The sequence below is a fragment of the Vipera berus genome, assembly GCF_964194415.1.
Source record: "Vipera berus genome assembly, chromosome: 1".
NCBI classification, from domain to species: Eukaryota; Metazoa; Chordata; class Lepidosauria; order Squamata; family Viperidae; genus Vipera; species Vipera berus.
Window position 1 is genome coordinate 273,624,960 of NC_138202.1, and position 25,844 is coordinate 273,650,803.

Here is a 25,844-nt window from a genome sequence, read left to right on the forward strand (position 1 = left end):
CCTCTTCCCTGAGAGGCAGGGTTTTACAGTCATTACATGAAGGTCATCCAGGCATTGTCAGAATGAAAGCTTTAGCAAGAAGCTACCTTTGGTGGCCTGGCCTTGACAAGGACATTGAGGCACAAGTCCATGGTTGTTATACATGCCAGCAATCTAGGCCTGAAATGCCACAGGCTCCAGTTCACAGGTGGAAGGAGACACACACTTCCTGGTCTAGAATTCACATAGACTACGCTAGGCCCTTTCAGGGACAGCTTTTCCTCATAGTGGTGGACAGCCACTCCAAATGGCTGGAAGTAATTCCAGTAGCTAACATGACTACTGCTAGGACCATCCAGGTGCTGAGAAAACTCTTTGCCACACACGGGTTGCCAGATGTCTTAGTTTCAGACAATGGGGCCCAATTCACTGCTGCTGAATTTCAGGCCTTTCTCAGAGCAAATCTTATCAGACATGCAACGTCTGCCCCTTTTCACCTGTCCACTAATGGTCAAGCTGAACGTATGGTGAGAATAACGAAGAAATCACTCAAGCGCATTGTAACAAGAGACTGGCATCACAGATTGGCAGATTTTCTACTCTGCCAGCATTCTACGCCCTGCACTGTTACAGGCAAAAGTCCTGCAGAACTACGTTGGGGGCGACTGATCACTAAACTGGACAGGTTGCATCCAGATAGAGTGGCAGCAGAGGCCTCTCGACCAAAACCCCCTAGGGGGCTGCAAATGGGCGATTGGGTATAGGCCAGAAACTATGGACATGGGAATCTGTGGGTTCCTGGTAAAATTACCAAATCATCTGGGCCCGACTTACGAAGTGGGGCTGGAAAGAGGGCGAGTTGTCAGACACCACATTGATCAACTCAGAAAACGGTTTCCAGAACGGCCACTAAGCAAGGACTGCGTCATAAGTCCCTCCCAAGGTCCCCAAACTTGCAATCAAGACAGCTCATACATGGACTCTCAAGACTCTTTCTTCATAACCAATGAGGAACTGGGCGTAGAAGAGGGAAGTCCAGAAATGCAATATAGATCCCCTGAAGGAGCAAGCCAACCAGACTTCAACAGCCGCTGTGCCTACTCTGCTGATCAGTCTGACTCTGGGGTGGGCCAACCTGGAGAGGCCAGCCAGAGAGCATCTAATTCCTTTGACTCAGGTGCATCAAAGGACAATGGTTTACCTGGCCTGCTGGGTAAGCTGGTAGACCACAAAGTGACTGGAACTCCGAGGCGTTCCACAAAGGCACGCAAGCCTCCTTCTTATCTTGCTGATTACGTTGTAAAATAAAAAACTATAATGTTGTATGTACTGTAACTTGTCACTGTACTGAAAAAACTGGAGCTATGATGTTAACTGTCTAGTGTGCTGTCAATGAAAGCTTATTCATTCAGATGCTATAATGTTAACCCTTGTAACTTGTATTGTTTTTATTTAAGGTTGCTATGATGTTTAATCTTGTTAATTGTATTAAGGCCAACTATTGCTATGATGTTGTCTGATCTAAGAGGGGAGGGGTGTTATGTATTGGGCTGAAATTGTAATACAATGAGGTTAGCTGGAGCAGCTAACGGCTTTCCAGAAACCCAGACTTCAGGTCTCCAGTGCTGCTACAGTATTGGCTGTCCCTAGGCGGCAATGGTTGCTTTAAACCCATTGGCTGCCGCCTAGGAGCTAGGCTATAAATTGCTGCTAGTTGCAGCCCAATTCTCAATTCAGATTCTGCAAGCAATAAACCATGAGCTTTCCTGAACTCACTTGCTTTGTCTTCTTTCCTGCGTGAAGAACCCGTGACATAACAATAACCACTACTCACACTGCATGAAATGGTTTTTCTTATGTGTGATTTCAGATATTTCAAAAGCACTTTCACTGAAAACTGGTCAGATGGTTTGAGTCTTACAACTGAGTAGGCAGCAACACAGAAATAGCTCTATGCCCCATGTTTTCAGCTAATGATATTCTTTTGAACTACATACCCATTGCTTGGAATTGGACACCTTGACAATGTAAATGGATTCTCTGTCCTTACCATCACCAAAAAGCTGATATTGCAGCACTGAAAAGATAAATATATGGCCCTATTTAATCAATTGATTGAGGACCTGATGGCACTTGACATCTGTGAGCGGGTTGCCTATAGACACAGACTTACATGTAGATAAATATAATGAAATGTGGACTCATTTATAAAAAAATATATAAAGTGATATAAATATATTGAGTTGTCTTGAGGGACGACAGGAGACAGTAGGCACGGTCCAAAAGAACTTGTTTATTGGGCAGAGGTCCCGGGCGAGGCACCGCCGGGAATCCCCCGTATTTATAGTCAACAGCAACATCAACAACTTTGTTTAGAACCAATAAACAGGTGGGGTTCTCCCGCCTAACAATAACATCCAATAAGGAAGAGACCGGCTAAGGTAGGCGCGGCTGACAGCGGGTTGTTGCTGGGGGCCAGCTGGCAGCTTTGACAGCTCCGGCTGGACTGCGCATGCGCGGTTGAACTTAGTTTGACAGCTGTCAGTGTACTGCGCCTGCGCGTCAGTTGACAGCTGTCAGAATCGGCCGGTTTGACAGCTGTCAGTGCACTGCGCATGCGCGGCAGTTTGACAGCTGTCAGAATTGGCCGCTTGCCGCGTTAGTGGGGGGGAAACGCCGCGGAAGCCTTTTGACGGCTGTCAACGGCTGCCGGGGATTTCTTATAGTTTGTGAGGGAATGTGTGTGTGTCTGCTGAGTACATAACACCCCTTCCCCCCCTCCCCCTGGAAGTTCAGCTTGGGTCGGCTTCGCTGTTTCTGCTGCCGGCCCATTCATAGTCAGCCAAGTACGAAGGGGTTTTTCGCGGTCTGGTGGAGCGGTGAAGACTTGTGCTGGGCTGGTCCTCCCCTCGACGGGGGAAGTTTCGGGGTTTGGAGGTTGGGGGCTGTCGGTGACGTCTGGGTCGTGCGGTGCTGGGCTAGGTGGTCTTTGTGGCGCCGCTGGGGGAATTAAAACGCTTGTCTGAGTTCGGGGACTGTGGTTTTGCGGCACCCGCGGTCTTAGTTGGTCGGCGTGACGTCTGATGAGCCTTCCGTCTCCCAAGTCGATGAGATAGGAGACTGGGCCAGTCTGGTTCGAGATCACGCCTTGTAGCCACTTGTCACCGGCCCCAAAGTTCTTTGCCCAGATGTGCTGGCCGGGAGGGAAGATTTTGACAGTTGGTGCGTGGATTGGTTCGGCGGCTGCCCTGTCGGGGTGCAAACGGTCCAGTTTGGTGACCAGGCGGCGCCCCCAACGGAGCTCAGCCGGAGACTTGCCGGTGGTGGAGCAAGGCGTGGAGTGTTGGGCCAGGAGGTATTTCGCCAGTCTGCAGTGCCAGTCGCCGGAAATGATTTTCTTTAGGGCTTCTTTTGTCGCCTTCACCATGGCCTCTGCGAGACCGTTCGTGGAGGGGTGAAAGGGCGCGGAGGTGGCGTGCCTAATCAAGTTGGCCCTGGTGAAAATCTGGAAGTCATGAGAGGTAAATTGGGGGCCATTGTCGGATACAATGACATCGGGTAACCCGTGGGTGGCAAATACCCCCCTCAATCCTCTGATTGTGGCTGCTGAGGTTGTGCTAGCTACAGGAATGACCTCGAGCCATTTGGAAAAGCTGTCGACTATTATAAGAAAATTTTGCCCCTGGAAGGGGCTGGCATAATCAATGTGAACCCTGGACCAGGGGTTCTTAGTCACCTCCCACTTATGGACAGGGGCGTGTGGGACGGGTGGCCTGGTCTGCTGGCACATGTAGCAGGTAGCTACAAAGTTTTCTATGTCTGCATCGAGCCCGGGCCACCATAGGTAGCTGCGGGCGAGAGATTTCATTTTGACCACGCCGGGGTGACCGTCGTGGAGGGAGGTTAGAGCTTGTTGTCTGTGCGGGGGGGGTATGATGACACGGCTGCCCCAGAGGATGCAGCCGAGGTGGGCTGACAGTTCATGGCGCCTTAGGAAGTAAGGCTGAAATTCTGGACCCGGAGAGGTGGATTGCCAGCCAGTTAATACCCAAGTTAGGACCCTTCCCAGGAGTTTGTCCTTGCTGGTTGAAACAGCTATTTCTTTTGCAGATACGGGGCGGTCCGGCAGTTCCTGGATAGCCAGGATTTGGCCGGCTGGCACGGGGTCTGGGTCGAAGGTGGGCAGGGGCAGTCTGCTAAGGCCGTCTGCATGACCCATTTCCTTGCCTGGTTTGTGTTCGATTTTAAAAGAGTACGCTGCTAGGAATGTGGTCCAGCGAAGCATTCTAGGGGATAAAATTTGCGGGGTCAATTTGTCCCAGGTGAAGAGCCCTAGCAGGGGTTTGTGGTCGGTAAAAATTGTGAAGTGCCGACCGTATAAGTAATCGTGAAATTTCTTCACGCTCGCCACTAATGCTAGGGCCTCCTTGTCAATTTGCGCGTAATTGCGCTCGGCTTTGGATAAGGTCCTGGAGTAGTATGCGATGGGGGATTGAGTTCCATCGCTGTGGAGGTGGCTGAGGACAGCGCCTATGCCATAGGGTGAGGCGTCGCAAGCGACGCAGAGGGGCAGCTTCTCTTTGTAATGGGTGACAGTAGATTTGCTGGAAAGGAGCTGTTTCAATTTGTTAAAACTGTCTTCGTGGGCTTGGGACCAGAGCCACTGGGCTCCTTCGTCTAATAGCCTATGGAGGGGCTCTGCTATTGTAGCTTTGTGGGGGAGGAAGGCGTGATAAAAATTTATGAGACCCAGAAAGGCTTGTAGTTCTGCCTTATTTTTGGGGGGTGGGGCTGCCCTGATGGCTTTGACTTTAGAATCCGTGGGGTGGATTCCGTTAGCGTCAATTTTGTAACCCAAAAATTCAGTAGAAGGGACCCCTATGGAGCACTTTTCTTTCTTTAGTTTGAGGCCGGCGGTGCGGAATCTTTGAAGCACCTCTCGCAGCCTGTCAGCCAATATTTCCTCGGATTCCCCCGCGATGAGCACGTCATCGAAGTAGGGGCAGACCCCAGGGATTCATTTGAGAGTTCGCTCCATGGTTTCCTGGAATATTCCAGGTGCCACAGCGATTCCGAACTGCAGGCGGTTCACCCTGAATGCTCCGCAGTGGGTGACTATGGTCTGGGCATTAGCTGTTTGCTCCGAGACTGGCAGCTGCAAAAATGCATGGGCCAAGTCTAGTTTGGCGAAAATAGTGCCTGCCTGAATGGAGGAGAGTACATCCCTGACAGCTGGGACTGGGTAGGCGTGGGGGTTTAAAGCACGATTAAGGGTGGCTTTATAGTCTGCGCAGAGGCGGACCTCCCCATTAGGCTTGACGGGGTGACTATGGGGGTTTCCCAAGTGCCCCCTTCCGTGGGTTCTATGACTCCCAGTCCAATTAACCTGTCGAGCTCTGCTTTTATTTTTGATTTGAGAGCGAAAGGGACTCTTCTCGCCTTAATTCTGATAGGCAGAACCTCTGGGTTTAGTTTTAGATCTATGGGGGGGCCATTGAATTTTCCCAGTGTCCCGTCAAAGACGTCTGCGTATTGTTGGCAGACGGCTTGTAAATGGTGGGGCTGAGAGTGGTTAACGCCTGTTAGAGATTAAACTTGATTTGGGTGACAATATTATATAATGGAGTAAAAGCACCTTTAAGGAGTTAAACGGTCTAAGGGTGTGGCTGTAATTATTCCACATAAAAGAGAGTTAGATGTTACACGTAGTTGCTCTTGTATATGTGTTTGATGTTAGTGTTTGGATACCTCTTGTTCTCTTGTTTGCTAACTTGATATTTATTCTCTCAAGAATCAACTGCTTGCTACAGTGTATATTGTTTTTGATATTGGTAAGCAGCTTTTGTATTTTGATACTATGTTTTTTATGGACTGACTTTTATGTGCATGATACTGGATTGATACTTGGACTATTTCTTACTGTGTTTCTTTTTGTTGTCTGAGTAAAAATAAGTTATAAAACTCGTGTTAGTGCATTACTGTTTGCCTAAAAGTCCCAGTACAACTTCCACTGTGTATTAATAATACTCTGTTAAACAAACCATTTTTTCAACAACATATTCTAACAATGGTTATGGGCCCAGATCCAGTGTGGTGCTGAGGACAGGCACAGTATTGTATTTATATTTCCTAACTGAGTTTTCAAATTCAGACAATGGCACAAGGACTATTCAATCCATTCTGCATTATTTATATTTCCTAACTGAGTTTTCAAATTCAGACAATGGCACAAGGACTATTCAATCCATTCTGCATTACCCGGCTTAATGGGTCAAACTACGTATCCTGGTCTACACAATGTAGTTTGCTATTACAAAATCAAGGTCTTTGGAAAATAGTCCATAATCCTCCTGATGTAACTGCCTGGGATCCAACTAATGAAGAAGATAACAAGAAGATTGTAGACTTCAATAAAGACAATGATAAGGCTTTATCTATTATTGGGCTAACATTAGGAGACCAACAGCTAGTCCATGTGCGTGGAGAAGAGTCTGCTGCTAAATGTTGGGCTAAGTTGAAAAAGATTTTTGTTCGGGACAGTGTTGGTGCTCATACAAATCTTACCAGAAAGCTATTTAGAGCTAGACTGGAAAAGAATGGCGATATGTTAGCTCACCTTAACTTTATAGAAGCAACTTTGTTGGAACTGCAAGAGAAAGAACTTATTTTCTCAGAGCTTCACCAGGTTTACATCATTTTATCATCATTGGATGAGAGCTACGATGCCTTTGTATCGTCCTTGGAGGTTTTGTCCAAAGAAGACCTAACTGTTTCTTCAATAACTGGAAGGTTGTTGGAAGAATCAAGATGTCGTATGGAGAGAAAACAGTTGAGAGAGCCATTGCAACAAGAAATAAAGAAGACTGAATCTGCTTATATTTTAAGGAAATGCTTTAATTGTGGGTTAAAGGGACATATTGCTAAGTTTTGTCAGAATAGTAATTGTCTGAGAAAGGAAAGCCATAGAAAGAATAAAAAGCTGATTAATGTAGCTGTAGCTAATAGAACTACTAATAACCACAATTGGTGGGTGGTAGATAGTGGAGCTACACACTGTATTTCAAAAATAAAAAGGGATTTTGAGAATATAAGGTCTAGTAAAAAATATATTTCTATGGCTAATGGTTGGAGAGTCAAGGTCTCTGGAGAGGGTAAGGTTTACTGTTCATTTTTAAAACAAAATTTGGAAATGCTATATGTTCCCAGATGTGATTATAATCTATTATCAGTTAAGGCATTATTGGAAGCAGGTTTTAAAGTTACTTTCCAAGGGGAGGAATGTCTTATTCAAAAGAATGAAGTGAACTTAATAGCTAATATGAAAGACGGTTTGTTTGTAATTAGCAATGATCCTATTATAATGGCTACTACTTGTACAAATCAAAAACCACATGATGAATGTATTCATTTATTACATAGAAGATTGGGTCATGTGAATTTTAATACACTAAAAAGAACTGTAGCTTTGTCTAATGGGTTTAAGTTAAAGGCTTGTAAGAAATATCTGCAGTGTAACGTATGTGGTAGAGAAAAGAGCAGGGCAGCACCAGCTAATAGGTTAGATGGATTTAAAACCACAACTCCATTAGAACTGGTATTTATGGATTTGATAGGTCCTATGAAACCCAGTTTAGGGGGTGCTTGCTACATATTAAATATTCTAGACCATTATAGCAGATATGGGTTCTGTTATCTCCTTACGTCAAAAACTGAAACTATACAAACAATATCTAATTGGCTCAAGTTTGTACAAAGGAAAACTCAGTTAAATGTAAAAACCATAATAACAGACAATGGAACTGAGTTTGTTAATAAACAGTTCAATGAGCTGTTAGTTTCAGAGGGAATAGAGCATAGACGTACAGCTCCTTATAGACCTCAGCATAATGCATTTGTTGAACGGAGGGGCCAAACATTGCAAGCTATGATTAGATCTATGATTGAAGATTCTGGTTTACCTGATAGCTTATGGGGAGAAGCAGCAAAATGTGCTAATCATATTTTAAACAATGTGGTTAGTTCAGCTACAGGTAAAATTCCTTATACCTTATGGTATAAGAGAAAACCAAATCTTAGTTATATTCACACATTTGGGACACCTGCTTGGGTACATATTCCAAGTTCAATAAGAAATAAAGGAGAACATAGAGCTAAACAATTATTTTTTGTTGGCTATGAGTTAAACCATAAGTCTTATCGGTTCTGGGAGAAAGGTACTAAAAACATTTATTGTAGTTCTAGTGCTGTTTTTCAAGAACAGTCAGGCTGGGAAAGGGTAGAAGATATTGTATATATTCCTCAACAAGATTTAACTAACTCCTCAAATGAAAGTGATAAAGAAGAGGAGGAACCTGCTAGAGAGATCAAACAAGAACCACTGATAGTTGAGACAGGAGAGGAAGAAGATAATAATGTAAATGTACCTATAAGTCCAATAATTCTCAGAAGGTCTAACAGGGAAAGACGACAGCCTGATCGTTTCGAGGCAGGTTTAATTTGTCAAATAGACATTGAACCTTCTAATGTTGAAGAAATAAAAATGTATCCTGAGAATGAAAGAAAGAATTGGAAAGTAGCTATGGATAAAGAAATAAAGTCTTTGCAAGATCTTAATGTTTATCAAGAGGTTAAAATACCTAAAACAGAAAAGTTAATTGGATGTAAATGGGTTTTTAAACTGAAAGAAAGTGTTACAGGAGAGGTAATACATAAAGCAAGATTAGTTGCTCAAGGATTTGCACAGAATAATAGTGATTATGATGAAGTATTTTCCCCAACGTTAAGAGCTTCCACTCTTAGGGCTGCTTTAGTTTGGGCAGCAAATAAGAATTATAGTATAAAACATGTAGATATTGAAACTGCTTATTTGCATGCAACATTAAACCATAATATATATATGAAAGTTCCATCAGGAATAGAAAGTAAGGTAGGGTACTGTTGGAAACTGAATAAGAGTTTGTATGGTTTAAAACAGTCAGGTTATGAGTGGAATAGATGTTTAGTAAAAGAGTTAAATAGTTTGGGATTTAAAGCTAGTATTGCAGATCCTTGTTTATTTATAAAACAGCAAAATAGTGAATTATCATTGTTATTATTATTCACTGATGATATTGCTATTATAGCAAAAGATGAAACAGAAACTGAAAGAATAATTTCAGGGTTAAAAAGAAAATTTAGAGTAAAAGATCTAGGAGCTATTAGTCATTATCTAGGGCTGGATATTGTCAGGACTAGTAAAGGATTTAAATTGTCTCAAGCTAAGAAAATTAATGGTTTGCTGAAACGTTATAATATGGAAAACTGTAAACCAGTAAAAACACCTATGGTTCAAGGTTTTGAGAGTTCAGCAGATAACAGCAATGTCTTTGATAAAAAGATATATCAATCATTAATAGGCAGCTTGATGTATTTATGTAACTGGTCAAGACCTGATATAGCATTTACAGTTAATCATTTAGCTAGATATTGTGAGAATCCTACAACCAGATGTTGGCAAGGTGCAAAAAGAATTTTAAGATATTTGAAGCACACCATACATTATTCTCTATATCTAGAGCCAACAAAGGAATTGGAACTAAAAGCATTTGCAGATGCTAGTTTTGCATCTGATACTGTAACCAGGAAATCCACTTCAGGATTGGTTGTATTATTGGGAAACGCTTTAGTAGGATGGAGGTCTAACAGACAGAAGCATATAAGCTTATCAACAACTGAATCCGAATTTTCTTGTTTATCTTTATTATGTACTGAGCTATTGGTATGGAAACAATTATTGTTTGATATGGGTTTAAATTGTAATGAACCAATAAAAGTGTATGAAGACAATCAAGCAGCTATAAAATTAGCAACTAATGCTGCAGTGAAAACTAGATCAAAACATACGGATCTACGGTATCTAAATGTCAGACAATGTGTTAAAGATAATTTGATTAAACTGGAATATTGTGCAACTGAAGATAATATTGCTGACCAGTTTACTAAAGCTCAGGGTGCTATAAAGCATAAATCTGTTTGTGATATGTGTAATTTGAGATTGTAAAAATATATGTATAATATGCCACCCAAAAGGGGAGATTGTTAGAGATTAAACTTGATTTGGGTGACAATATTATATAATGGAGTAAAAGCACCTTTAAGGAGTTAAACGGTCTAAGGGTGTGGCTGTAATTATTCCACATAAAAGAGAGTTAGATGTTACACGTAGTTGCTCTTGTATATGTGTTTGATGTTAGTGTTTGGATACCTCTTGTTCTCTTGTTTGCTAACTTGATATTTATTCTCTCAAGAATCAACTGCTTGCTACAGTGTATATTGTTTTTGATATTGGTAAGCAGCTTTTGTATTTTGATACTATGTTTTTTATGGACTGACTTTTATGTGCATGATACTGGATTGATACTTGGACTATTTCTTACTGTGTTTCTTTTTGTTGTCTGAGTAAAAATAAGTTATAAAACTCGTGTTAGTGCATTACTGTTTGCCTAAAAGTCCCAGTACAACTTCCACTGTGTATTAATAATACTCTGTTAAACAAACCATTTTTTCAACAACATATTCTAACAACGCCTATAATTTTTATCCCCAGGGGTTCGAACCAGTCAAGGCCAATGAGGCTGGCTCGTTTGCCTGCTGCAATTTGGGCTGTGAGTTCTCCCTGGAATTGCTGGTAGTTAATGGAGAGCTTAGTTTCCCCCTTTAATTTGATAGGGGCGCCCTGGAAATCGGCTAGAAGGATTTTTGAGGGGGTAATTGGGAACCGGCGTCTGCACTGACGCGCGATTCCTTGTAGAGTGTCCCAGGAAAGAATGGAGACTGAGGACCCTGAGTCCACCTCCATCTCACAAGGGATTCCCTGTATCCGGACCTGAATCTTAACTTTGGGGCGGATATAGCTGGTGGTTAAGGGCCCCTGGTCCGTGCTAGTGGTCATGACAGATGACCAAAGGGTCTCCTCTGGCAAATTGGGGGGGGGGAATATTACCTTCCGGGGCGGCCTCCAGGTCGTGAAAGGTCTCGCGGCCGGTGCTGCGGCAGGCGGAGCGAATGTGGCCGGTTTTGCCGCAGCCATGGCACTTGGCATTGCGAAATTTGCATGATGCCCTGGCATGGTTGCCACCGCAGCTGGCGCACTTGGGGCGGTTGGTGGTCTCCTTTGAGCCTCCGGCCGGCCGATCTGGTCTTTTGTCACCCTCACGGCGAGCTTGGGGGTTGGCAGGTCTCGGACGGATGGCGTCCACTTCGGTCTTTTGCTCGGCTGTTCCCAGGTCGGAATTTCTAGGGCAGTCATGGTGGACTGACCCTGTGAAGGGATTTCCCGCCGGCAGCGCGTCTTCCCGATGGCTATCTTCGTACGCCATGTTTTCGATCGTTAACTCAGCCAGGTCCATTGTCGGCTTGGTGACGAGTTTCTTCTGAAGCTTCAGATTCCTCAGACCGATGATGACCTGGTCCCTTATGCGATCTTCGAGGTCCGGGAAACGGCAGCGTCGGGCCGCCTGTCGGACCGTCGCAATAAACGATTTGGCTGGCTCGCCAGGTCGTTGGTACTGGCGGGCGAAATTCAGGCGCCAGTACAATTCGGACCGTCTTGGCGAGAAGTGACGATTGAGGCGGTCGACTAGCTCGGCGTAGGGCATAGTGGCCACCGGATCCGGGCTGCAGAGCCCTACGGCGACATCGTAGACCGCTGGGCCGCTGAGGCAAAGGAGTGCCGCGGCTTTGGGGTGATCCTCGACGATGTTATTGACGAGGAGATACCCCTCCACTTGCCCGAGATGTGATTCCCAGCCCTCGGGCTGGGAGACATCGAATTCTCTGACATGCCCAAGGTTGGCCATACTGTCTGGTCCGCGGGTCTGCTTGGGGTGGTGTAGGTGGAGGGCTCTCCCGAACCAGCAAGTGACTTCAGCGGTGTCAGCTGGTGGGACGGCTTCCCTCCTTCACTTGTGGCTTCAGCTAGTGACTTCAGCTAGCAAGCAGACCCGCATCCCACCTTCGTCGCCAGGTGAGTTGTCTTGAGGGACGACAGGAGACAGTAGGCACGGTCCAAAAGAACTTGTTTATTGGGCAGAGGTCCCGGGTGAGGCACCGCCGGGAATCCCCCGTATTTATAGTCAACAGCAACATCAACAACTTTGTTTAGAACCAATAAACAGGCGGGGTTCTCCCGCCTAACAATAACATCCAATAAGGAAGAGACCGGCTAAGGTAGGCGCGGCTGACAGCGGGTTGTTGCTGGGGGCCAGCTGGCAGCTTTGACAGCTCCGGCTGGACTGCGCATGCGCGGTTGAACTTAGTTTGACAGCTGTCAGTGTACTGCGCCTGCGCGTCAGTTGACAGCTGTCAGAATCGGCTGGTTTGACAGCTGTCAGTGCACTGCGCATGCGCGGTAGTTTGACAGCTGTCAGAATCGGCCGCTTGCCGCGTTAGTGGGGGGGAAACGCCGCGGCAGCCTTTTGACGGCTGTCAACGGCTGCCGGGGATTTCTTATAGTTTGTGAGGGAATGTGTGTGTGTCTGCTGAGTACATAACACATATTACGTTGGTGTCACAGCTGAAGAAACTTGCCAAACACTAGGCTAGGCAGGCACTAAAGATATTTCAGTGATTGCTCCCTCCAACAATGACACAAAGGCCTAACAGCACCAACTCAAAGCTTAGCAATTACAAAAAACAATTTTTAGCCACCGAATAATAAGAAGGAAAGATTTTAACCTACAGTAGTTTTTGTCATTCGACCCAAGGCTACACAAACCTATTATTAGGCCTTTTGTCTCCCCGAGTTTCTTTCCCCAAAATATTTGGCTTGTGTACAGATTTAGAATACAGCAACTTTCTAATCTCTCAAACCAGTTTCTTACGGATGCCTCGCCCAATTTCCTCATGAAAGTGTCTTCTGTTTTCTTTCCTTTGCTCAGCCTGGCCTTTCTCATTCCACAGGAGGAACAAACTACTTTTTGTAGGAAGATGCATAAAACTCACAGCAGAGGCTGTTGGGAAATGTAGTCTTATTGTAGGTTATGAGAAGCATTAGGCCTCTAAGGATAAATCACCAGTGGATGATTAGAAGCATTATAGTATTAATCTTAGTTCTTTATTCTAAAAACAAAAAAAGATAAAAGTCATATTTATCTTGGGCTGCATAAATTACAGATGCATTACAACATTCCTCTGAAAGCTCCCTCCCCTGCATTTAAAGTGATCTTCCCCAAAAGGAATGATAGAAAATGCAAGAATTGTTCATATATAATTATGTAAGGAAAGCACTTGGTCTTCCTATGGATAAACTCAGTATAATTCTCTGACTATTATTGTGGAAATTTTTGTATGTCGAGTTCAGCTATCAAGAAAGTATGTGAAATTTTGTACAGCTCAAATTACTGAAGAAATAGTGTAGGTAAAAAGCATTACTGTATCTTAATTATGTATTAATTGGCACTACTACACTGGTTCCAATCTAGTTTAAGATACAGTGCAAAGTACACTTAGCTAGGGATACATCTCACTTGAAAACATGGGACTTATTTCTCAGTAAATGTAGTCCAGGTCTGGAAATGAGGTGTTTCTTATTTTAAGTGCTTAGATCTGGCTAGATTATTTTGATTTTTTCCCCTATTTTGTACCATATGTATGCCTTTTTTAAATCAGGGAAGTGTGATAATAAATAAATGAGAGATTAGAAATCAACTAACTTGGAACAATTTATAAACAAAACAGAACATTAAATGTAGTGTAACACAGAGCTTGAGAGGAAGAAGAAAACAATTATATATAATTTGTCAATCACTTTTCTTCAGCTATAAGTATGCCTGCAAAGTTTCTTACAGAACATTTGGATATCAGATGAAAAATAAAACTCAGCCCAAGTTTTGTTCACTGGACCATTTTATCTGTTTTTAACTATAACATTTTATCACCTGAATAGAAAATACAAAGCAGAAGATGAATATTATAAGCTGCTTATATCACAACCAATATGATTGGTCTGAAAAGTAATAGATGCCAATTTCTTTCAAATTACTTCCTTTCACAGAAATGACATGAAATGTAAAATAAATTAGCTAATTATCATCAGATGTCAGCCTCCTCAAATGTCGTAATCATGGTTTTTAACCAATCAGTTCTTTTCTACAGAGAAGTTCATTCTGCTGATTAAAAGTCGGTATTTTAATGAACAGAATTATTTCTCATTTTAATTCTCATTGCTAAAAGCAGCTTCTACAATGATGAAATGTCTTATTAAGTGGCTGAGGAAACCCCAGACAATAATAAACAAAATACTCCATATTAGGGTTTTTTTCTAAACTAAAATGCTTTACAATAGTTCTGCAGAAGTGATTGTGAAATATGCTACCAACTCTCTTAAGCCAAATTAAGAGAAGGAAACTATTACAAAGCAAATGTAGGCATGCCTGCTCATATATTTATTTTCATCTTTCAGATGCTGGACATGATTTATTACTAAATAGAACTGCATACAATTATGCTGTTAAAAAACTAAATATCTTACAGAAAGGGGTAGAACAATGCCCTGATTATGATACAAATGCTTCCTATTTATAGGATTAATGAGAAATCTAGATCTCTTTTATAAATTCTGAAAATTACAATTAAAATCCAAGATTATGGAAGGAACTTGAATGCATAAGCGTCTCTGTCATTTAAGTATATATTAATTTATACTCTGCTGTGTTTCACCAATTGGTAGGTGAAAGCTTTTGTTTTTGATTTATACCTTCTCCAAAGTTAACAAGGCTATAAGCCAGAAAAGATCTTGGGATACCTTTTAAAATATCACATATGTGTGTATCCATGTATCTGTTTGTTCTATACATATACACAGACAGTTCAGTATAACCATCAGCTATTCTAATACTGTTAAATAAATCATATTAAACTATATATTTTTAAGCTCTTTTTAGGGGCTGTCTGCATAGTTCATCACACTCAGAATTGCTTGACTGTTTTATTTGCAGTGTTTTCCTATGTATACTCTCTTAATCTAAAGGAGAACTAGATGGAAAGGTTTTATAAAGGAAATCATTTGGCTTGCAAGGGAATAACATTCTCTGGGAGGTACCCAAAGGATTTTTTTATTTTTATTTTACTGAGATCCCCTGTCTAGTGTATTAACATGATTACAATTTGAGAATAAAAAAAAATTCAATTTATGTACCCAAGTTGGGTTTTTGTAGATGTAAAGCTAATAACAATTTTTAACATTGTATTCCTCAAGGCAGTATAGATTTTTCTGGCAGAGCTTAGTCTCTTAATTTGCTTAATGTTAATTCTCTAAAGGTGAATTGCAGAGATCAGCTTGGATTGGATGCATTGTTTTTCTTTGGACTTTCATTTTTATGTTATTCATTAGAAAGGAGTATACTTTAGATCTGGGGCAGGCACAATTCTTGTACCTGTGAGCAGCTCCTTAAAGCAGCCAAGCCTTTTCCTGTGCTTGTATGATAAGTCTTGTAAGATCAAAAAAATCCACATTTGCATTTAAGTGGTGTTAAGAAGGTGGTGACATGCGGACATGCTCCGTCATTGCACAAATATCTGTCAAAAAGTCATTTAATCACTAGATCATAATGCCTAATTTTCTGGCTAAATCTGGGATGTTGTGTTTAGACAAAGCAATAGGCAATCTCTCCAAAGAGATTTCAGTTATCTCCACATCTTATAAAACTGAGGATCATGGCAAAGAAACCAATTATTAAACATGTCAATACGTTAATACATACAAATAATAAACAACATAAACAAGAAAAAGTATCTCTGTGTGTGTAGGAGATACATTTAATAACATCAAAGCAGGAAACTCAGATACTGTTTTCCAACTCTCACTAACCCCAAAGTCTACAGTATTCTAATTAGTTTATTACAGCTAGGCTGACAATATAGATTTTATTTAAAATTCTGTGTGTGATTGTTGCAATTCCTTATTTCTCCTATTTCTCTTTTCCTAATATTATTTAATATTTTTTATATCTTGAAAATTGCTTGCTTTGTTTAATAAGGGAAATTACTCATTAAACTCTTTCTGTGCAAGATTGCAGTTACACAGCACCCTTTACATTTCAGGATAGGCACAACATTTGCTAAATACTATATTTCTATTCTATACTGTATATCTCTTGAACTGAAATATTCTAGGTACTCTCCTTTCTATTTCTCCTAGGACTGGACTGAATGGAGAAGTCCTTGACAGAAGACTACTTAGCTAGCCAGACTAGGGTAATTGAAGATTCAGCCATCACTAGTAGCACTTTATTATATATGAGGTCTTAAGATGGGACTCTTGGGAAGAAGAGATTTGGCAGACACATTTTAAATTATACCCTCTGCCTTTTGACCATGCTGAAACTTTTCAACAATTTGTAATGGCTGGGAAAAATTCCTCAGTGCCCACATCTAATTATATTCTACTAGCATCTTCTTTCTGATATGCAAGACTGACTTTCTTGAAGTTCCTCATCAATGCAGATAAATTCTGACAATTGCCCCTTGGATGAAGAAAAACTGCCAATCAAAGACATCCCCAATGAACGGGATAAAACACAGGAAACTGGTCTTTATTCATCTTCCTTGTTCTACCTTGTCATTTCTTAATAGCATCTGTTCTTATTGACTGATTTGACTGTGAAAAATCAATGCTAAACCAGAGATCTTCAATAAATCTACTCAGCTACCATAGTTTATCACTATATATCAATCTAGATAGACAGGCCTTCTATTATAAATTTTGATTTATTTTTGATAATTAACCCCTTGCTATATTGTTAATAGTACTTTTTGTATTTTTCCCAATAAACGTACCATAGGTTTTGATTGCAGATTGGCTTGGATTTCATTGCAACTTTAAGGAATTGCCTTCTGCGTGCCTAAACTGCTAAATAATTCACATCAGGCATTTGAGCTAGAGGGATGATAGGTGAGATATACTTAATTACTGAGAGAGGGGGATGCAGAGCTTAGTTGTCAGTTTTCCTATTCGCAAGCAAAACACCCTTTATATTGAAAGCAAATTGTCTTCCTGCTGACTTTGATTAACTGGCTTGAATGTTGGAAAGATGCCAACTAAGTCATTTTATGCAACTGGCATTGAATCAGCTGCTGCTAATCTTGATTATTTTGAGAGGAGCGGAAATGTAATTAAAATGAGAAGGAAAAATAGGGGAAACAAAAATCTTATGTTAAGTATCGAGGTTAAGGGTCGGAACTATGAATCATGATAGTAGATAGATCTACTTGTTTAAATTAGGTCTACTAGGACACAATTTTTAGAACATGTGAGTTTCATAAATGCAGCATCCTGAACTTGCAATTATATTTCTGCTTTTATCCATTTTGTTTTCTCAGCTGATTAAGAGAAAAGTGGTTTGGAGAGAGAAAATGCTTTTAGGAGTAAGCAACAGGCATAGGGGACTTCAGTGCTCTAAAAGTGCTCTTGTTGAAAATCATAGACATTTGATTGGAATGTGATTATGATACAGACAAGTTTAAACACATGCTAATATCACTATTAATCTGGGTTCCAGAACAAGGTTTTTAATAAGATAAGGATGTACATCTGAATGCAGATGTACAGTTAAGTTCCACAATTAATGTTCCAGCTATGCTTGTTCTGTTTATTTTGACTCATTCAAAACTATTTTCTCAAGAAATTGTATGTTGCCAGTTGGCAGATTCTTTTTCTAATAACTACTTTGCTGGAGTTAAATCATGTGATTCATAAGATTTAATTTTGCAAAAATTTACTTATCATTTCTGTGAATAAATGAGACATTTGGTTATTGCAGAGTTCAACAAGAACTGCATAAGGCGTTTTGGGGCTTTGATTTGGATTATCTCAAATGCTTTCTATTGTCTGTTCATGTGGACATGGAGACGGAATAGAGGGGATCAGCCACATGATAAAGGGCCAGGTTCTAACCTGAATTCTAGTGTCTGAAGGCACTAGCTGGATTTCTGAAAGTTTTCGGTCTGTTCCTATATGTAATTTATGATGTGAATTCTGTTCTGAAATTTTTGTTTGAACAAAACATACTTTTTTTTCCTAAGCAGCCAAGCAAATATATAAAACATATTGTTATTTGATTTAACTTCTGAGCTGTTCTCCTAGTATCTTGGAACATATCCCTCCCAAAACAGCTGAGGGTAACATACACTTAGTATTGCTCATGAGTTAATTCTTTAAAAATTTAGTCCAGTTTTTTTTATAACCCACCCTCTCCAAAGCCCATAAATATTATTAGTCTTGTTATAATGATAAATTTAGATTCTAGTATCAATATATTACTGAAAATCAAATGCAGCCTAAAATGTGGATAGAAAAAATTAAATTAGAAAATATCAAAATCTGAAGTATTTAATTGCTTAATGATGCACTGAGGTCCAATGATTTCAGTCAGCTTCAAGCACATCAATATTTTCTGGAATCCATTTAAACCCATTGAGCAGTTTACAACATCTTGATAAGAAAACAATGCTCATGTGATATAATAGATGTATAATCCAAAATGAATTAGTCATCACAAAATAATAAATATCTGATTGCCTAACTATTCTTTCTATTATCTTTCCAAGGATGAAAAGAAAAAATTGCAATTCCAAGTATAGCAGAACATGAATCCAAAATGGGGTTAAAAATGGCAAATGAAAGAAATACTGAGGGATCTAAGCTGTTCACAAGAATGCATTTATACTAGACAATTCTGTGGCTCATTCGTTGCAAGAAAGGTAACTAATCTGATGTGGCCAGAATGAACATAGAATTTTAGCTGACCAGATTTCTTTTACCCTAATGCTGAATGGTCCCATGATAATCTAAGAAGAGTACAATGGTACCTCAATACTCTTGAGTAATTTGTTCCAGAAGACGTGACAAATATTAAAACTGATCAGTATTGAGAAAAACCATGTGATTTACGTGTGACCTGCTATTTCGGCCAGAAGAAATGGCAAGTCACGAAGCAGCTGCCGCCAGAAAGTTCTTCCTTGCGCATTGAATACCAAATCTGACAAGTTTTGAAGCAGCCAGTTGCCAAGGTATGACTGTATATGATCAATAAAAAATAATTATAGCGGCAAATATTGACTTTTTAACTGAATAAACAGAATGACCATGGGTGAGCAAAAAGGCATAGGAGCGGGAGCGGTTTCTAACTTCCTGCTGGCTTCTCCATTGACTTTGCTTGTAGGAAGCAGGTAGGGAGTGTTAGAAATCATGATCAGGTGACCGCAGGGATGCTGCATTGGCTACAAATTTGCAAATTAAACTGATATGAACATCATAAAAATTTCAATTTCACAGGAGTAAAGGATCCCAGATTTTTTTATGCATTCTTTAAGTTAGTAGATTTTAGGTACCATGATTCAAAAGTTATGATATAAGGTGCCACGGGGACTAACTTGAGGGTATAAACTGATAAACACAAGGAAAGCTTTAGTAGTATAAGGTAAAGGTAAAGGTTCCCCTGCACATGCGTGCTAGTCGTTTCCGACTATAGGGGCTGGTGCTCATCTCCGTTTCAAAGCCGAAGAGCCAGCGCTTGTCCGAGGACGTCTCTATGGTCATGTGGCTGGCACGACTAGACACCAAAGGCACATGGAACGCTGTTACATTCCCACTGTAGTGGTCCTTATTTTTCTACTTGCATTTTTACGTGCTTTCGAACTGCTAGGTTGGCAGAAGCTGGGATGAGTAACAGGCGTTCACTCTGTTATGCGGCACTTGGGATTCGACCCGCCAAACTGCCGACTTTCTGATCGACAAGCTCAGCGTCCTAACCCAATGAGCCACCTCATCCTTTTTTAGTAGTATATGGATATTGAAAATATTTATGGATTGTATCTCATCACAGCCAAAGAGCTGGAATTTATTTTTATTTATTTATTAGATTTTTATCTTGTCCTTATTACTTTATAAATAACTCAAGGCGGTGAACATATATAATACTCATTCCTTTTCCTATTTTTCCCACAACAATCTTGTGAGGTGGGCTGGGCTGAATGAGAGTAAGTGGTCCAAAAGCTTTCATCCCTAAGGCAGGACTAGAACTCAGTCTCCCATTTTCTAGACCAGTACCTTAACCTCTATACCAAAATGGCTACATTTTTTACCTTTTTTGAATACATTTTTTTGTTTATAGCATATTTGATCCTTTGAATGGCAAACAGTGGTTGCACTTTCAATAATCAGGCCAGGATAGGGAAATAATTTCGTATGATGGCAGAGACTATGTTATAAGTTGTTATTGGGATTCATGCAAGACCCCTTCTTTTGATAGATATTAGTGTTTTTAGATCTTTGTATCTTGTAAGCTGCCCAGAGCTCTTAAAGACTGGGTGGTTATAAATAAATTGCATGTGACCAATGAATTCATGTGTGAATTTACAGCTTTCCTATTTACCGTGTTTTCCTGAAAATATGACCTATCTCAAAAATAAGCCCCAGCTTGAAATTTATGTATCCGCCTAATATAAGCCCCACCCCCAAAATAAGGCTGAGTTTTGGGGTGAAGCACATGCATAAAAATCAAGCTATGGCGGGGGTGGGGGATGGAGCTGGCCATGTGCCCTACACCCATTTACCTTAGGATCGCACCACTACTGCTACTTGCAGCAACAACCTTTTGTGCGCCGCTGCCTGAGTTCTTTTGCGGCCACTTGCGGCTGCATGCCATGTGGCGCATCATGCCACTGCCACCACTTGCAGCAGAAGGCCACAGGGCTCATCATGCCAATTGTGCTGCTGCCACCATTCGCAACTGGAGGCTGCATGGCTCGTAGCTCCTATTGTGCTGCTGCCGCTGCTCACAAAAGGTTGTTGCTGCAAGTAGCAGTAGCGGCGCGAGTGGTGCAACAAGCCACGTGGCCTCTTGTAGCAAGCAGCAGCAGTGGCGCAATGCGTCATGTGGTGTGCAGCCACAAAATTACTCAGGCAGTGGCACGACAGTTATTGGGGTGTGAGAGGCCTGGCTGCGGGGGGCCTAAGGTGAGACATCCCCCCAAAATAAGACCTGGTGCCTCTTTTGGAGGCAAAAAATAAATAAAAGATCGGGTCTTATTTTCGAGAAAACCCAGTATCTTCGAAAAGAACATGGGGAAATAGACATACTAGAGACCTCAAAATGGAACCATAGAAGGTTGTCCCTAATAGAATTTTCATTCGGATACTTTCTCTTCAAGAAAACAAAAGCTTTTTTTAAACCTCTTCTTTTTCATGTCTACCAAATAATGCAATTGGATATTTCTCTTGAAGTCATAGATCACTAGGCTAAAGAAAGTTTGCTGAAATTTGAGAATAAAAGTTTATTTTAAAAGAACTGTATTTCCAACCTAGTGCTTTCCAGAAATTTTCTAATGCAACTTGCATTTCTTCCAGCCAGCATGACTAATATGGAGGGGCAGTTTAATATTTGTAGATGGCTCTAAAACAATATTTCCCTAGGGCAGGGCTTTTCAACCAGTGGTACGGGTACCACCTGTGGTACATTGGCACCTGGTAGGTGGTACGCGACCATCCTAGAAAAGTGGTAGGGGGGGAAGGGAATGAGCTGAACCAGTGGCAGCATCGCAAAAGCCTGAGCGAGAGATGGCTGGAGCTGCAGAGCTGTCAGGGCTCAACGAAAGCGCCAGGATCGGTGCTTCTTTGGGGCTGTCAGGGCTCAGTGGAAGTGCCAGGATCCAGCTGGAGCTCGGCACTGATCCTGGCGTTTCTGAGCCCAGAAGAAGCGTCGATCAGCTGGAATGTTACAGTGTCTCCAGGGTCTAGTGATTTACATTCAGATGCTTGGCAACTGATTCATATTTATGATGGTCACAGTGTCCCAGGGTCATGTGAAGTGACCAAAACCTGCTGCAAGCACCCAGCAGATGGGGGAAATAAAAGCCAAACAACTCCCACCCCACTCCCGCTGCCAATTCTCAACAGAAATGCTCACAATGAAAACCTTGGACAGGAGGAAGAGCGCCACCAGGCGGGCAGGCAGGTGTTTTGCTCGGCTGTGGCTTGGGGGGCACTTTTTCCATTGACATTGTAACTTCAGTCACTAAGTAAACTGTTGTAAGTTGAGGACTACCTGTACTTCACTTTTTTCCTTTTTTTTTTAGTCATCAAGTTTTTGACACCTTGCTAGGCGACTGGTGGTACTCGGATGTTGCCATATCCTAAAAGTGGTACAATGGGTGAAAAGGTTGAAAAGCCCTGGTTTAGATGATCATGTAGTTGTTAAGCAAATCAGCTTCCCCACTGATTTGTTGGGAGCTTCCTAGGAAGGTCGCAATGGCGATTACGTAACCCTGGGACACTGCAACTGTTGTCAAAGGCGTATTAGTTGGCAAGCACACGAATTTTGATCATGTTACCACGGGGATGTTGTGATGGTCATAAGTCACTTTCTTCAGCGCCGTTATAACGTTGAACAGTTGCTAAATAAATGGTTGTAAGTTGAGAACTACCTGTATTTCTTACAGATAAGCAAAGAATTTAAAAGTGGTCCATAAATGAATCATTTATCTTTGAACTGGTCAACTGGTTGCATTTTTATAAGCTTTGGGTAAGGGCTATGGTTGCTTCAAAACCAGCTGGCCCTGCGTGTGAATTTTCAAACTAGGCCTCTGAGCCTGAACCTTGCAAAAGACAGAGTGACTGTAATGTTGTAAGAGAGCCTTCGTCCATTGTTGGGATTCAAATATGTGAACAACCAGTTCTCTGTGTGGATGCTGCTTCCAGAAATCCATTCTGGGCCTGGGCAACCAAAAATTAGCTATCGGTTCTGTTGAAGTGGTGCAAACTGGCTGAATCCCACCACTGCCTTCATCTATTCTCACGTTAGCCTCACAAGGCTAACAAGAGAATAGCATGCAGAAGTGCTAGTTCAATCTATATTACAAATGTTACATTAACAGCAACTAGTTAGTCCAGCAGCCTCCAACCTTTTCGGCACCAGGGACCGAGAGAGAGGTTTTTCCACAGACCAGAGGGGCTGTGGTTTCACATGCTGCCTGCATCTTGCAGATAGGGCTTCGCTTGTTTGCGCGGCCTGATTTCTGGCATGCTGCTGGCACAGGGGTTGGGGACCCCTGAGTTAGTCTATCTGTTAGTTCCAGGCAAGAAAAATGCAGGAGTACTAATTCTATCTTTATTACAAGATTACATTAACAGCAATCAGTTTATTTACTAGTTCCAGGCAAGAAGCATGCAGGAGTATTAGTTCTACCATTATTAAAAAGTTACATTAACACACGGGTGTCAAACTCAATTTCATTGAGGGCCGCATCAGCATTGCGGTTGCCCTCAGGGGGCCGGGTGGGTATGGCCAGGGTGGGCGTGGCCTACTGGGGGGCGTGGCTAGAGTGCCTATGGCCTACTGGGTGCGCATGGCCAGCTCTACATCGTTCGCATCAAGGGTGCCTATGGGGGCCTGGGCAGGAGTGGGACAGATCTGGGGGTCTCTGGCAGAAGGAGGGTCTCTGGGCCAGGGCCAAGGCAGTGGGGACTGTTCCCTCACTGTTTCCAGGCCATATGAAACCACTTTGCGGGCCGGATCCGGCCCCCGGGGCCTTGTGTTTGACATGTCTGCATTAACAGAATCCTGCAAATCTGAAAGTACTCCTTCCATCCTTCATTTTTACTAGGGAAAATCCCTCGAGATGCTTTCCTCATCTCCTCCTCTTTCCCACTCAAGTTTTGTCAGACTGTGGTCTAGGCAGCTGCTTTGCCTCTTATCTTCCAAGGACATTTCTACATACCATCAGAGCTCCAGAGAGATAGAAATGGTGGAGTACAGCCCTATTTTTCTGAATCCAGGTTATAGGGGAATCGAAAAAGGGAGCATTACTTTTAACCTAGTAGGAAGAAACAAAATCTGAGGCAAGTCCCAGTAACTCCTGCACATAGCGGCAATCACGAGCCTGAGAAGTTCGCTGAACCTTAAGTTAGAAAATTCTCTCTATGGACAACACTCCCTCCCTTTATGAATTAGTAGTCTTAACACAATAAATACGAAAATGCTTTTACTTGCAATGGATTGGAACTGGCCCTGTACATGAAAAAGTCGCGCCTTTAAAAAAAATGAGAGAAACAGCATTTGGCTGATTGTAATATTTGCCCCGCTTTACTGCCTTCCTTTACACTTTAGGCCAGGGGTAGGCAACCTTGGCTCTTTTATGACTCATGGACTTCAACTCCCAGAATTCCTGAGTCAGCGACTCAGGAATTCTGGGAGTTGAAGTCCATGAGTCATAAAAGAGCCAAGGTTGCCTACCCCTGCTTTAAGGCCAAGCAGAGGGAAGTTAAGAGAGGTTCCTTTTCGTTATAAACATAAATACTGTATCTTCCCAAACAGCCCTGAGAACAAGGAAGCCCTAGTTTGCTAGCTGATCATTTATTTTTTTAAAAAAATCTAATGTAATCATTTATCATGGCGGCCTAAAGCAGGGGTCTTCAAACTTGGCCCTTTTATGACTTGTGGACTTCAACTCCCAGAATTCCTCAGCCAGGCACGCTGGCTGAGGAATTCTGGGAGTTGAAGTCCACAAGTCATAAAAGGGCCAAGTTTGAAGACCCCTGGCCTAAAGCTTTATTAGCGCTTGCGGGCGCTAAATGTCATCCCGAAGCCCATCCGCCTTTCTCGGCCAGAAAAAAGTCGGCCTGGGGAAACGGAGACCATCTCCCCCTTTCTCCCCCCCCCCAGCCACCACCACTTTCTCCCGCCCTTTTTCTTCAGCGCTGAATGGGAAAGGAGGTCGATGACGCCTTCCGCCACCAGGGGAAGGATTCGAGCGGAGTTCGGAGAAGCCTCGAACGATCCCACCGCCTGGCCCGATCCGTCGCGGCCGTCCTCCAGGGGGCGTTGTGGTCGTGAGCAACGGCGCCCTCCTTCTTTTCTCCCCGGGAGCTCGAGAGAGAGTTGGGCAGAGAGGAAGGTGGCGGCGGGCGAGAGACGCAAACAACTTTTTTTTTTTTGCTTCCAGCGAGTTGAGGGCACCGGACTTGTAACTTGAGCCTGCAAAACTGACTGGAGCGCGGCGCTGCGAGGCGAGAGGGAGCTGAAAGCCGCCCGGGCGGCGGAGAGACCGAACTAAAAAAAGCCCGATCGGGGAGGCAACGGCGGCGGCGGGGAGTGGGGTGCTTCCTTTCCCCGGGTCTTAGGCTCGCCCCGACGCTGGGCAAGCCGGCAATGGGTAGGAGAGAAAGCTCGTGAACCTCCGGCGAACTTTTCCCCTCCAACGTGCGGGGCAGGCGGAGCGGGGCAGGCGGATGGAGGATGCGCTCTGCCCGGCGAGCTGTCTAAGAAGAAGGAGGCGGCGGCGAAGGCGGCGGCGGCGGCGGCGAGGACGACGATGAAGCAGCAGCAGCAGCAGCAGCAGCAGCTGCAACTGCCGGCCTCGCCGCCTCCGAAGCACTACGGCGCGGGCTGTCCGGAGCCCCGGCCTCATGTGGCCCCGGCTTCTTCGGGCGGTCTCGGTCACGGCACGGGCTGGAGGAGGAGGAGGAGGCCCTTCTCGCTGCTGCCTTTCCTTTCCCTCCGCGACTACGGCTTCTGCATGGCCGCCCTGCTGCTCTTCTGCCTAGGCTCCCTCTTCTACCAGCTCAACGGGGGCCCTCCTCACTTTCTGCTGGACCTGAGGCACTATCTGGGTAAGGCCACGGAGGGAGAAAGCGGGCAGGGATGCTCTTGCCGCGGAAAAGGGGATGGAGGAGAGCCAGGCCAGGGACCCCCCTCGCGTTTCGGGGCTGGAGGGAGTTTTTCCCCCCGAAGCGAGAGCCGTTTTCTTGAGAGAAGGGAAGACTTCGCGGGCTCCTTTACGTAGTCTGGGAAAGGGGGCGGGGGGGGTCTCCGAAGTTTAAATTGGGGCTC

General features: G+C 43.0%; 1 protein-coding gene across 1 annotated transcript in view; it reads left to right on the forward strand.

Moving 5' to 3' along the window:
* Nucleotides 1-20,758: 20,758 nt before the first annotated feature.
* Nucleotides 20,759-25,844, forward strand: part of UST (uronyl 2-sulfotransferase) — a gene marked incomplete at its 5' end in the record, with an annotated part of 116,141 nt that continues 111,055 nt past the window's right edge. The window contains 2 exons of the mRNA XM_081346782.1: nt 20,759-20,974; nt 25,075-25,624. Coding sequence (XP_081202908.1) covers nt 20,759-20,974; nt 25,075-25,624 — 766 coding nt within the window. The remainder of the gene's footprint in view (nt 20,975-25,074; nt 25,625-25,844) is intronic.